Source organism: Varroa jacobsoni, unplaced genomic scaffold, assembly GCF_002532875.2.
Source record: "Varroa jacobsoni isolate VJ856 unplaced genomic scaffold, vjacob_1.0 scaffold_111, whole genome shotgun sequence".
NCBI classification, from domain to species: Eukaryota; Metazoa; Arthropoda; class Arachnida; order Mesostigmata; family Varroidae; genus Varroa; species Varroa jacobsoni.
The window spans coordinates 150,046-163,727 of record NW_019213013.1 but is presented as its reverse complement, the minus strand read 5'-3'; the positions used below and the strand labels follow the sequence as shown (position 1 = coordinate 163,727).

Here is a 13,682-nt window from a genome sequence, read left to right as displayed (position 1 = left end):
TACTATTTTAGTTGCAGTCTCTTTAATTGACGGAACATTTGCACTGCTCTGCTGTATCAAAACAGATTCGCACGTGCTGCGGTGATTTTCATAATATGTGATCTTTGCGATGCTTTTTGTTGGCCTTATTCGGAATACTTCAAGTGTGTATCCTATAGAGTAATAGAAGCACATGTTAAAAAATGGATGCGCTTGCAGAATTTCTGAAACCAAAGTTTGTAAACGTTCAGTTCGATACTGCGAAATTAGAGCCGGCAAATATTCCTGGTACGTACCACTCTAATGCTAGTTTGTAATTTATTAAAAAAGAACTTAGTGATAAAATAATAGAACCTATTTAGAAATCATATACATAAGACATGAACAGGGTCGTTAATATTTAAATCCAATACTTTTAGAGACTGCTTTTTCCAATTTCAAATACGAACTCAGTGTTGCTCGTTGTGCTAATTATTCGTGTGTACAAACAAACATATTTTATATAACAATTGGTGAATCACTGAAAGAAATAAATAGATCTAAAAACATAAACCGCTTTTTGCTTCCTAACGAAAAAAAAAAATGGTAAATCATTCTGCAATTTTCTGTGAATACAAACCGTCCGAGCAGAACTACTTGTTAAACGAAGCCAAACTCTCATTACATCTGGACTTCTCGGATGAGTGCTCTGTTGGTCCACTTGATTATCTAGCCCTTTTAGGCAAGAGGGGCGAGCGATGAAAATTAAATTTTCGGCACATTTATCGATTTAATTTATTTCTACGAAGTTATGATTAGGCTGCAGATGGAAATAAGAAATGTGGACAAATTATCTTTCTTAGCAGTTCTTAGTCCTATTACAAAAGGAAATTAACATCACGTGTATTTCAACTTGTTCTCTATTAAAGATGAGGAATTCGATTCAGAGATAGAGGATAACTTCGATATCAGTGACGCAGCGACATTTTTCGCAAGTAGCGGCAAGAATAATGTCGCAAATCTCGACTCACTTTTCATTATCGATAGTAAAGGGATTCAGAATGACAATAAGATGCAAATTAAAGGTAAGGGCTCTGAAGTGCAAATGAAAAGCACACATTTCGGTCAATCATTATATACGAATCTGTTAAAATATTCAGGGCTGATTACTTACCTGCAGCTGTCTTAATAGTAGTTAGATTACGATTATCCATTGAGTAGGTGTCGAGGCTTGTTTGTTTTTAGACAATATCTGCTATTTGATCCCCTTTCTGATTCTACTCAAAGTATCTTTTGTTGCATTCAGCGGCAAAATAGATGAACTACATTATGATCGTCCAGGTGCGCTTGTCTTCAAAGCACTGGGAAGCATCATATAATGTCAATAGTTCACCACTTCTACCGCTTGACCAATATTAGCATTTTCTAACGTAAAGACCGTATTTGGCTTATCCAGTGGCTAAAGGCAAGGAATTTCTTCAGACCCACCTCTCTGACCTGCGACCTTCACTATACATTTCTTCGGAGATCGCTTCGACTAAAGCAAAGATGCGGGACATGAATCACAAATGGGCCGAGGATGTAGTGCTAAAGAAGAGTATCCTTAAAGATGACTCAGAAAAGGAAAAGTTAATCCCTACGAAACGCGGTAAAAAAGCCGAGCAAAGACATCGACAGGCCGAACGCGAGAAGGACGCAGGCCAAAATTGGTTCAGCATGGCTAAACCAGAGTTGACTGACGAACACAGGCGAGATCTTGAGATACTGAAAATGCGCAAGGTTCTAGACACAAAGACGTTCTACAAGAAAAACGATATCCAGCAGTTGCCGAAATATTTCGCAGTGGGCACTGTGGTTGATAATGCTACCGACTTCTACTCGGGCCGTATATCGAAGAAACAGCGCAAACAAACGCTTGTTGATGAACTTCTTGCCGATACACAGTTTAAGAAGATCAACCAAAAAAAGTAAACATGATACAAAGCTGCTTTGATTTGTACCGTCTTGCAAAAACAGTAGAACTATTTGGCCGTACAGAAAAGACTAAAATTTTATTGATAGCGGAACGTAGTAGTTACGATACGAGGTGCATTTACAATGCCACAAAAAGATAACGTACACGACGATGCAAATACACATTGCGAATTTCATTTAGAATAAGAGTACTAAAAACGACAGCCAGTTACAGACTGTTAGACAATCTAATGTTTCTATATTGTTTATGCTGGTATTCCATCTATAATCAAATCTGCATTAACTAATAAATAACAGGCTTTTGTTCTAATAATATCTGTCCTTTGTTGCAGATATCGCGAAGCACTGGAACGGCAGCAATACACATCGAGGAAGGCATACATTCAACTGAAGCGAATTAAAAAAAAAGAGGAATTTAAACTAAAAAAAAATCATCCACATAGTAAATAAATGTGTAACTATTATCATTTTTGTTAACTAATTATTTTTGTTTTGAGTGTGCCTCAGTGACTTTTGCTTTAACTGAATACTTGATCTTTTATTAGAGAGATAATTGTTCCATTTACTCTAACAGGCGTGCTAACGCGATGCAAGAAAAACTTACCTGGACTATTAGTTTCATTAGCTTTTCTAGCTAGATGTAGATAGCTGACAAGTTTTCATCCGCAAAATTCTCAAAAGTAATCACATTTAATACAAGCAAAACAGATTCATTATTTATTTTGTCAGTTATGATTCTTGTGATTATTGCTATTATTGTCTTTATTAGTGCGGTTGTTGCTATTACTTCATTAATATAATTTTTAGGGTTGCAGGAAAAGGGTGGCTGAAGAAATTATTTGTACATAGCTCTCTATGAGGGAATAGAAGACAAGGTTGGAGGAAATGTCACGGTACCTTGTTGTTTGTGTTCCGCTAATGTTGGTAGAAAAGATGCGCCTTACGTGACATATTTCACTCATACGACGTGGCGACGACAGTAACAAATTCTGTTTAAAGAGTCGCTTTGGCGGCTAATGGCAAAAACGTGTTTTTACATGATCTTCATAATTGAAATAACCGATTCATTTCGTTATTAATGACATGCACCATTGTGTTTTATATTGAAATTATTGACAGTGGTTGAATTACCAACACCAATAAATTATCACAATAGTTATGCATGTAGGCATAAGTTCTGTCAATGAAAAAGTGTGAGAGTGATTCGTTGAGTCGAGGATATTATATTTGCTGCCATCACGATCTTATATGTGATTCTTACATTATATTATATTTCATAAGAACACTTACCCTTTTTGTCTGTTTGTTTAGCTAGTATGAGCCCTTCCTTCATTTGATTTGCATCTTTTATTGGTGAGTCTATTTTTATTAAACGAAATGCCAACAACCATAGTCTATGAATCCACCTATCAAGGAGCACTGCTGAAACGCAACGGCCTGTTAAGATATTAAGTGGAACAGCAGTTTCTTTCGAGATGCTTATTTCGTGTTCCTGTTGTTGCTATTTCCATCATCAAGAGCAATTTTTCTTCTATTTGGTTAAGTTCATCTGTGTTCACTATTCGATTGGTTATTTTTTCCGAGGTTTCTAATTGATTTATTTCTATTTTTTTTCGCCACTTCGTTGCAGACATCACTCGGAAGTGTCTGTCACCAACAAGCATTTTCGTTTCTCGTCCTAGTCAGGCATTGGTTACTCAGGTAAACGGTATCTTTTAACGCGTCGCTTTTTCGCTTGCGAAACTCTTTATAGTCAACTACAGTAGAGATACAATAGTAATTTACCGTTATTCAATGCCTCACCTCATATTCACGTTTTATGTGTTAGATATTGCAGTAGATCTAGTCTAGCAAATATAAGTCGTAATTAGTTTCAGTTTGCATCTACCCAACAAGCTGACCCAACTCATTACCGGGTTCATTAGATTTTTCTTTTTAAGTTTTTTCTTGCCGCTCGTTATTTCAAGATGTTTGTAATTGTTTTGTTATCTGACGCAACACCGAGCAAAGTGCAGATGTTGATTTGCTAGTTTTTCTCCAAATTACATACAGATTGATCTATACATACATGCACACCCAAAAACGCGTAGACATACACACACAAAAAGTGGCTATTATATAATATTAGTCGTCGATTCGAGCTAGTTTGTCTTCTCGATCTGAACCGTGCTGCTACGAAATTCCGGTTCGCTCAGTCGTTTTTCTTTGCTCTTCGTTGCTTTCCATCGACTGCGCCACAAACCTAATTACAGTGTTGTTTTACCCTCTTTTGGTAAAGGAAGTCTTCGTAGAGAGGAAACTGTTTTCAGCGATGTACTTTTTGGGTTTTCACCTCAACTTCAGTCGCTAATTTCGTCATCGCTGCTCCGCGGCGATAGATCAAAAGTTAGCATGCTGTAAACTCTTCAACTGTGGTGATATTAAACACAGTTACTATTAATGTACCAGCCGCGCTGATCTATCACGTGACGTGCGTGCCGCTCGAACGTTGACGTAGACCTGTATGCGTCATCGGCTGCCGTAGTTTGCATATGCATTACATTATGCACAGCAATATTTTCGTAACATACGGACTTTCTATAGCCATTCGCTAGTTCGACGAGCTTCACCTGTGACAGACGCAATGAACAACAGGGCAAAAAAGGCAGTAGACGCTAAGATAGAATCTAAATGAAGCTAAAAGATCGGTAAAGCGAAGGAAGCATTGGGAAGAACGAACCTAGATTAGGTACGGCTGTGTAGATTTGAATTGCAACATATTAAACATATGTCTGTAACAACTGCTATTTATATGACTTTTGTTCAGGATTATAGATATAAGACTTTTCGACCAACCATCAGTTAGGGGCTAAGTTCCGAAAGGAGCGACAGAATGTGGATTGATGCGAATAATAATAGTTAACAACTAACTGAGACTGAATTAGAATTGAAAAATTACCTGTAGAACTCTTCATTTCGTTATAGCAATCTGGCTTGGTCGTCAAATAGGCTCTGCTTGATTGATTAACATGAGCAGGTAAGCCCATCTACAACGCGTGATTGCTTCTGAATGGTAACCAATGATAACCTATATGCCCCTCGAAGAAAACTTCAACTGCACACTTTTCTGCTTTTCTGAAATCCTGATGGCCGACAAAAATACAAGCAGTCTAGTATACGTAAGACCCCCGCACACAGATCCATTCTATGTATGACGCAGCCCCTATGGGAATGACACAAGCAACGTTTGATCGTAGTGTGTTAATGTGACCGCCACCATCGCTGACCTTACAGTTATCATTAGAAGCAGGGCAATGATATGTAATAACTGTCCCACTTTTACAAACTATTACTCATTCGACTCGATCAAATGAGTGGAGTCGTTCGGTAAGGTGCATTACGATGCTCTGCTGAAAAAAAGTTTTCCTCGTGCTGATAATAACGCGTTGCGATACCGTATAGGTAACATTGGTCACTGGACTTCTGGTTGTCGTTTGTGATCGATCACTTGTTCTTATGTGTGAAACAGAAAACCGAAAACGTCTCTCCGTGACCACATTGCTTGGAGATCACCTCCCGCGATACGAGACCCTTTTTCCCCATCTGCCGGCAAAGCTCGACCGGCTTATCTTCCGCTGAGAGAAGAACGTAGTATCTGAGAAAGACAGAATGGCTAATATCGTAAAAGAAAGATATCAGAGGTAAAAACAAATAGAGCAGAGATCATCGGATCAGCAAACTATACGACACTGAGAGCTTACGCAGGCATACATACTGTACATAAGCAGAAAAGTGATTGTCTTTTTTGTCGGTACGTACCGTCCTTTCGGGGCAAGAAGCCTTGAGATGAATGGTAATATAATGGCGTTCTGGTCGTTACTATCTGGACTCAGTAGCAATACATCAACCTTGTTTAAGAGTCGCGGTAGGAAACAGTTGATTCTGTCAGAAAGAACTGCCAGAGACGAGTGGTCGTTCATTCTGAAGGCGTGTGATCGGCTAAGGAAGCATACAGGTCGTGTTGTCAACGCTATATTGATGCCCATAAATAAAATATATAATGATTATTTTTGTTTGAACGTTTTAAGAGACCTTCTTAACGACAGCATAAGTAAGTACCGAAAGAATTGATCGCATATGTAAAACACTTGTCAAGTTGTACAGATTTCTGCCGGTCGCATTAACCTGAAAGGCGTATATCTACTATAAGTTATATGATGCAAACCTGCTTGCTCTAATAGACTGTCTCCGTCCGCGGCTCCTCCAAGCTCTAAACACAGAGTAGGACTAAATCCTTTGCTGAAAACTGGGTGGGATGCATCCTTTCGAAGAGCGTCTGCCAGAAGTTCGCGAGGCGGCTCAGGTTTATCTTCCGGGAGCTGCGGTTCTTGTTGCGCCTATTAAAAAAAACAGAGAAAGTTCAAGTTCAAACATTATTCTATATGTTTTCAATTTGGCATCTGGTGCGACTGCCTAGATTAAGTAGTGTTAACTTCTAGCACGAAACTCAAACGAAAAGTGTGTAGAACCGGCTTTGAATCTTTACTACTTTACATATCATGAATATTAGTAGGCAGACACGTTAAATCGTAGTATATTTTTGAGCGGTTATCCGAAAACTTTTCTACAATAATATGAATCATGGAAGAAATATCAAACAGTGGTAACGATTTAGTGGAGCTAGGGCACAAGTCGCGACGCACAGAGTCAGTTACTTACAGCGATTGAGATGCTAAACGAATTTGTACTTAGGTTCGCGCGTGAAAACAATGCAGTACATTTCCATACGTTTAATAAAAGCCGACGAATGAGTAAATCCGCATATTATTATATCAGAAACAGCAGGAAGCTCGAAGTGAAGTTGATAAAATGCATAATCTCTTCTGCATCTGTTATAGTATACTTCGAATAATATAAAGTAACAAAGTATACTGGATTTAAATTCTGTTATCCACTAGTCGTTAAATTTATTAGTGGATTAACTTGTCAGGTAGATCTGTGTTTAGTAAGGCGAAAAAATTTCAGGACTATTGGGACGAGTATTTTTTTTGAAAAATCAGTAAAGATACTAAGGGTATAATATTTGCTGCGCCTTCGTTTTCTGTACGAGTAGTTTGTTATGTGCTGTTACATGTCTAGCAAATAGAGCACAGGTAGCCCACATGAATCGGGTGGAATCATAGAAAGCAGCATGAATCTCTTCTATTCAACACTTGCAGAATGTGTGTTTTTTTTATAAGTGAAGTAATTAAACAAAGTTCATGAACACTGCACGTGAGTTTCCACTTTTGATTACTATGCCACTATTTATCCAGATTGGTTTATATACGTCAACTGATATTTGTTGCCCTGCTTATGATAATCGAAGGAAGAGCACGCCAATAATCGACAGGACAATAATGCTAAACGTATTCTATTGTTCCTCGTATTGCCTCACCCCTTTGACGACTTCTTCGTTTTCAACAATATCGGCTGCCATTTCTTGTACCTGTACGTTCGACCGTACGTCCGCTTAACTCACCACGGCCTGTGATTTGCGTGCTCCACCAATTCACCACTGACGCTTCGTTAGGCGGCTATCGGCTCACCCTTACACGTATTATCTGATGTTTTTGCCTTACCGGATAATGTGGCGTAGAGAAACACAAGCGCGATCCACCCACAACCCAGAAGTCGCACGGGAGAACAACAGCGATCTATGACGCCTTTGTATTCTCGGAAAACGCACTCGACAATTAGGTACTTAGTTATTCTTTGTCCTTGAACGTCAGCCTGCTGGACTATTAGAGTAGTGAAGCAATGGCAAAAGACCAATTCTACTTGGGGCTCAAGGTAAGGACTCCGAGAGAGCACAGTCCGCGACACTATTTCTGCTCAAAGTATCCAGCATTTCGCAACAAACCGTGGTTGATTTGGTTAGTTTTTTCCCAGGCAACCCCCTTGCTGATTGTAGCAAAAGTACACAGTTCAGAGATCTAATAGAAGGCAAAAGTCTAGCGGCCTAGCTCTACTGCGCAGGACTCATGTCTCGTACACGCAGTGGGATAGATTCTGCTACCTCCCTACCAGACCGCGACCAGCGGGGCAGTACTGTTGAAATGACAGATAGCTCCTGCTAGCACACAGCTAGGGCTTCACACAGCAGAATACCTAGGGACGCAAAGTAAATAGCGGTAAGGCCAGGGTGCCGACCACTGCTGGTGCTGTCGGTAATGGTGGGGTCTTGTTTTTATGGACAGCCTTCGGAGCACGACTTGAGTAACCCTCAGTCAACATCGATAGCAACCACTGCCACCGACAAACGAGGCAAGCGACTTCGAGAGTCGGTGCAGTCGAGTCCCTTAATAATAGAGAGAGGGGAGGGAGAGGGAGACGAGACAACACAAAGATTTACATGTGCCCCTCCAAGGTTTGTTGCGGGCCAGCAGATTCCATGTGTCCCGCAAAAGCTTCGTTGTACAGCATAGAAGTGTCGGTACTCTTGGCACATCCACAACGACTGTGGCATCGACCCCAACAGCAGAAGCAGTAGCAAACGAAACCACTCATATACCTTTTCTTACCCTTCGTTCTCGCGTCCATCTCCAAGCAAACTTGCGTAGCAGACACATATAGTTGTGGCCAGGCAGCGGCGGTCGACGGAGGCCGTAGGTTTGTTTGGTGGCAGATAAATAGCCAGCCCTGTCCAAAGCGTGAAACCATAGTTACTCGCGCCTTCCGCCCTTGCGCACCCTTCTATAGAGTTTATTGGTCTTCAATAGTTGCTGTTGCTGCTGCGGTGATTCTAACGATCGGCTTACCCCCACATGGTTATCTTCACTAACACCCACCTTGCTTGCCTATCGCCTGTTGTCGCCCAAAGCTTCCTGCCAACCAGAATTTTCTTCGACACCGTCTCCATCGGGCAAACCTAAGCCAAAGAAACCCAGCGTCTGTATTTGCTTCTGCATATTTTTAAGGGACACCATGGTTGAGGTGATCGTGATTGTGTCCTTATGTATCATAACTTTGCGAAAAAAATCTTGTGAAACGTTTATAAAGAACATGACGAAATGATGCATTCATGTATATACGAAAAGTCTTTTCGTATATACATGAATGGTTGTTCCTTCCAGTAATCACCATAAGTTACCATGATCGCATCTCTGACTCTCGTATATAGCAAGCCTCACCGTACATACTTGCTGTATGAATACCTGTTAGGAGGTTTGCCTGAGATCATTGATTTTCTATGGAAACTGAACTATATATGTCATTGAACCTGATTTAACGCAATGGCTGATTCACCTTAGAACGGCAGGGGAATCAATGATCTTATTAGGGCCATAACCTACGGCTCATTGCTGATGCTAATAAAGGTCAGTGACTTATGGAAGCGTAAAAATTATATGATAATGACTATATATTTGATCAGCTCCTCCTCAAATGGCTTGCGCTTGTACAAGAGGCACTGGCCATTCGAGGTTGAAAGGAATTTTTACAGGAGTATTAAGATGATGTCATGTAGCTCCTAAGTAGAATGCTGCGAGGTGAAACATCGTACAAGTGTATCGTCGTGTATTATCATGTATCTCTTAAATGTTTTACTTTTAGTCTAATCCCTACTATTAAAAATACATAGAACCAGCTAAATAGTTAAACTAAAAGCTTAAATCTATCGAAATTCCTTTTTCTATCCCGTTGTACATTACTCTAGTATTCTTAATATTTGGGAACTTTGATTTGGCTGAAACTACTGGCATGTTAAAATAGTTCATACATTTAATACCTACATTTCTATTTTCATACAACAGTTTTAATACAAATCGGAAAGGTGAAAGTTTCCAAAGACGCGAATCGTTATAAATGATTATATGATTTGCTTTACTCACGCAGGTTGTGTCGTTGTTGGGACTTCAACCAGAGGCTACAAATGATAGGAGCCCATTTGCCCAGTGCCAATCGCAATAAGGCTATTATTCACTCCAAGTGATTGCTGAATTTAGGTGGTGGGGGACGTTCGAGTCCGTGGGTAGACACACACCGTTTCGGGCAGAACCAACTAGTTATCGAAAACAGTACGTAATAATAGCTAAAGGATCAAAAGCAGTTTCACGTGTGTTGGAAATATAAGAAATACGCGCTTAGCAGCCCTCCAAGACACTCGGTGATCAGGGTCATATTGAACAGCCGTCGCATTTGCGATATATTGTTCTAGTCAATAAGCGGCTATGCATTACCCATGTGATTTACCCAGGTGGTGATGCTTACCTAGCCAAGCAAGTCATGTGCACGTATAATAAGTGTTTCGAAATAATCAAAAAGCCTTATTATATTATAAATGAACTCAATTAATACGTACATGCAATCTAACAGTCATGCAGAAAATGAATAATTATAGCACAACAGCGAGAATGTAACTGTCTAATCATAATAATAATAGCTGAATTATAAGGACTCGTTTTATTACAACATGCCTAAAAGTCCGCCACTGACAAATGTGCTTTTAGTATAAGCAATTGTGTGTGGTATAGATCGCGTTAAGTGTTTGGAGTGGACGCGTGAGTAGGTCAACGAGCCTCTCCACACGAAAACAGCGAAGCCTTCTATGCGCATTGGTTGAGCCTGTTAAGCTAATTCCGTTAGCTAGCAGAGAAATACATTCTTGATTTATCGAGTTTTATTTGCCTATCTCTGCCTATAAAAAATTAACTTAATTGTATGTATTCCGTCTAAAACTACTAATATAACTAAAAGACGAATAGCAGCTTAACTTTGAATATAGTTAAGTATATTTATTCGTGTTCTTCCTCGTAGTAGTAGTAATAAATATAGGTTTTTAATAATAAGAATTTAGTGGCAAACACATATACACAAATAAATTGTCACACATTTTTTCCGAGCTTACGTTCTACCCAGCCTATTTTGAGTCATGTTGTTTAATCGAAAAAGCAATTCTTTCCAGCCATCATGTTCTTCGTGCATGTTCTAGGCAGAAGAACGATCTTTTCCAAAAAATCGACACAACCTTCGCAGCATATACCACAAAATGCTTTCAACGGCTGCATCAGTATGTACACTTCGACGCACAGAAACGCAAGAGGGTAGGCGACGAAAATAAGGCAAGCCAGCCACAGAATGGCGAAGATCAGTCGCGTGACACACTCGAACAGGCAACACATCGTGGTAGCACTATCAACCCAAGATCTGGATGACAAGAAGGCCCGCGTCACTCTAAAAGGCAGCACAAAGGCAATCGTACTTTGTAACAGTAATCATTTAACAAGTAAAGCAATTCGAACACTCTCGAGCATCTAGTCAACATGTGAAAATGGGCAAATTCATTTCAATAGGGTCGAAGTCTATTTGTATGACAACTGATTCCATTATTTAATAGCTGATACTTCGTATTTCATTCATAAACGCTTCAAAGCAGCAACGAGATTATGGTAGCGTATATTTGTGTGCTGTATTTTTGCAGTAGATACTAGTAACATGGGTTTCATCAATTATTAAGTTGATAGCGATTATGACGTATGTATTCAGATAAATGGAAGTGAATACCTACTCGGAATGTTATATTTTTTCTACTGAGAGATTCTACGGACTTAGTCTATGTTACTTAGAACCTGAGAACCGCAAAACATTATACCTTACACCGTGTTACGTGTCAGAATGCGATGTGGACATCGGCCGTTGGTCATGTATATGTTACGTATATACCCTTCTTACGTCCTTTCAAAGTACTGCGTTGCTTCCCTAAATAAGTTGCATTTTTACCATTGTAGTTACTGTTATAACAGCGATATTAATTGCGCCATCTCACTATGAATTAATTGACCGATTGATCTATGTTCTAATACTGGATGATTTTATTGGATGAACAACAATATTACCTTTTAACCTCTCGCTCATTTGCTCCTATTATGATATCACCATATACCATTACTCTACGCTCGGAGGAGATAATCCATTCAAAAGCTAACAGACACACATTCATGCACAACAGTTGAAGTATGATGGTTATTTCCTGTTGACGATGCTATTCGACATACAAGCCAATCTATCCCTGCACAAAAAGCCCAGCTAGAAAGAGCTGATACACTTAGTCATGAGGCTAAGAGTTGTAAATCAGTTCCGATGAACACTGTGCTTTGAAGACGTACATTCTCGTACCCAAGCTCGCGCAATACAAATTACAAAGTATATCAATTTAGTAAAATTTATTAGCAGTTGCCAATTCGGTAATTGATTTTGATCCTTGTTATTGTATGTTATGTGTTACGTGAGAACACCATGTTATTTTTGATTGATCTCAATGTCTTGCTTGACTGTTCACTTGAATGCTCCTATATTATGACGTTACATAGTCTGTCACTTATTTTTGTTACTCACCAGAATGTCGTCTTGCGTTGCTTGTACCACACCAGCCCCTAGCAAACTCAAACGTGTGTATAACAATAAAATATCTGACTGTTCTCGTAAAATTGGTTGTTATGAAGGGTGGCGACGCGAGCGCCAACGCCAGCTAGAGTCGTCTCGTGTACCACTCTTTTTGACGGGCAGCTACTTTTCGCGTCTACGTCTTTCCTTTGCACTACTCATTTGCACTGGTTGCCTGCCAGCCATTTCTAATCGTTTGTGATCGCGGAAAGCTGATGTGTCGTACGTGAGCTAGAAAGAAATAGAGCCGCAAGTATCCATATAGCATTTAGGAATAACGCTGTATATTTTTTTAACCTCGTGAAACTCTTTGTTATTTTAGCGTTTGAATTATTACTCGGAGATAGACGGCCACTCCGCTTGGTAACGGTGAACGACGAGACGATAGAAAAATAATCTATGGAACTTTCTATTTTTAAAGGAATAATTGTTTCAATTGTAGGTAATCTCTGTTCATCGTAAACGTATGTATCCAACGGTATGGTTAATCGAAACTAGTCTGAGCCGAAAGTCGATAAACAACGGCCTATACGTAGACCGCTCAAAACGATTTGTCAGAACAAAGGACAATTATCAAGTAAAGTTGTCATTTGATAAGAGCTATGGTTCACCGTATTGAATCACCATTTCTGCTATTAGCTCAGCACGACACCCTTTCTAAACAATCGCGATAGAATCGTTTATAACCACTAGATCTGTCACTAAGCTAAATTTGATACTAATGCTTACAGTCAGCAACCATCAACTTTGCATTGCTTCCCCTCAGAAATACTCGCTCTTTCTACGTGGGAGATCCCATCCATATGTCAACTGTGCCTGTACCACGCACACTGTAGCTAGCGCAGACAATTGCCCATTGAACTGAATGGCCCGGGCCGCCACGTTAATCGCAAATCTAGCAAAACCCGATTGTTATTTCTTTGTAAAAAAAAACACTGTAATGATAAAAGGCTCAAAAGTAGACTAGCCTCGTTTGACAGTGATCTTTTTATTCATTGTCGCCTTCAATTAAAAAAAATTGGTACACCACACTGAAGCCCAATACTTACTTCAATCGGCCCCTGTTATATATTACGACGCCTCGAGCAATAGATAGGGTCACACTGATCATGCAAAATTTAAGCCTGCATAGCCCTATTCTGTTCGTATGTGTATTCCCTTCGTGTAGCTTACGACAAATATGTTTTGCCTTTACGTCGCCTTCCACTATAATCTAGTCAATCTCAATAATAAAAACCTTTTAGGGTGAATTAAAAAAAATATATTTATATTGCAACTCTAAGGACTCTAAGGGAGATAAACAAACACAACGGCATCTCAAATAACTCAGTATTAATTTCACCAGGTTC

At 39.6% G+C, this 13,682-nt stretch overlaps 2 protein-coding genes and 2 long non-coding RNA genes across 7 annotated transcripts; 2 read left to right on the top strand and 2 right to left on the bottom strand.

Annotated features, from left to right (window-relative positions):
• Positions 1 to 41: 41 nt before the first annotated feature.
• Positions 42 to 2,413, top strand: LOC111266206 (deoxynucleotidyltransferase terminal-interacting protein 2). The gene is made up of 4 exons (XM_022843485.2): positions 42 to 267; positions 888 to 1,043; positions 1,415 to 1,925; positions 2,265 to 2,413. Exons 1-4 carry the CDS (start codon positions 183 to 185, stop codon positions 2,380 to 2,382), a joined length of 870 nt encoding a protein of 289 aa, XP_022699220.1. The 5' UTR covers positions 42 to 182; the 3' UTR covers positions 2,383 to 2,413.
• Positions 2,414 to 2,621: 208 nt separating this feature from the next.
• On the bottom strand, positions 2,622 to 8,197 carry LOC111266210 (methyltransferase HEMK2). 2 transcript variants are annotated; one of them, XM_086970803.1, is made up of 5 exons: positions 7,349 to 8,197; positions 6,137 to 6,308; positions 5,731 to 5,941; positions 4,871 to 5,584; positions 2,622 to 4,541 (listed from the first exon to the last, which is right to left on the bottom strand). In XM_086970803.1, exons 1-4 carry the CDS (start codon positions 7,388 to 7,390, stop codon positions 5,416 to 5,418), a joined length of 594 nt encoding a protein of 197 aa, XP_086826929.1. In that variant the 5' UTR covers positions 7,391 to 8,197; the 3' UTR covers positions 2,622 to 4,541; positions 4,871 to 5,415. The 2 variants fall into 2 exon arrangements, with proteins under 2 accessions (XP_086826929.1, XP_022699233.1); XM_022843498.2 differs by having other exon boundaries at positions 4,871 to 5,566; positions 7,349 to 8,183.
• A 978-nt stretch (positions 8,198 to 9,175) lies between these two features.
• On the top strand, positions 9,176 to 10,573 carry LOC147753909 (uncharacterized). Its single transcript, XR_015313332.1, has 2 exons — positions 9,176 to 9,269; positions 9,787 to 10,573. It is a non-coding gene; the product is annotated as an uncharacterized LOC147753909 (long non-coding RNA).
• A 508-nt stretch (positions 10,574 to 11,081) lies between these two features.
• LOC147753908 (uncharacterized) lies at positions 11,082 to 13,018 on the bottom strand. Of its 3 annotated transcripts, none has more exons than XR_015313329.1 (4): positions 12,958 to 13,018; positions 12,286 to 12,564; positions 11,543 to 11,649; positions 11,089 to 11,124 (listed from the first exon to the last, which is right to left on the bottom strand). It is a non-coding gene; the product is annotated as an uncharacterized LOC147753908 (long non-coding RNA). The 3 variants fall into 3 exon arrangements; XR_015313330.1 differs by having other exon boundaries at positions 12,945 to 12,959; XR_015313328.1 differs by lacking the exon at positions 12,958 to 13,018 and having other exon boundaries at positions 11,082 to 11,124; positions 12,286 to 12,872.
• Between the last annotated feature and the right edge of the window lie 664 nt (positions 13,019 to 13,682).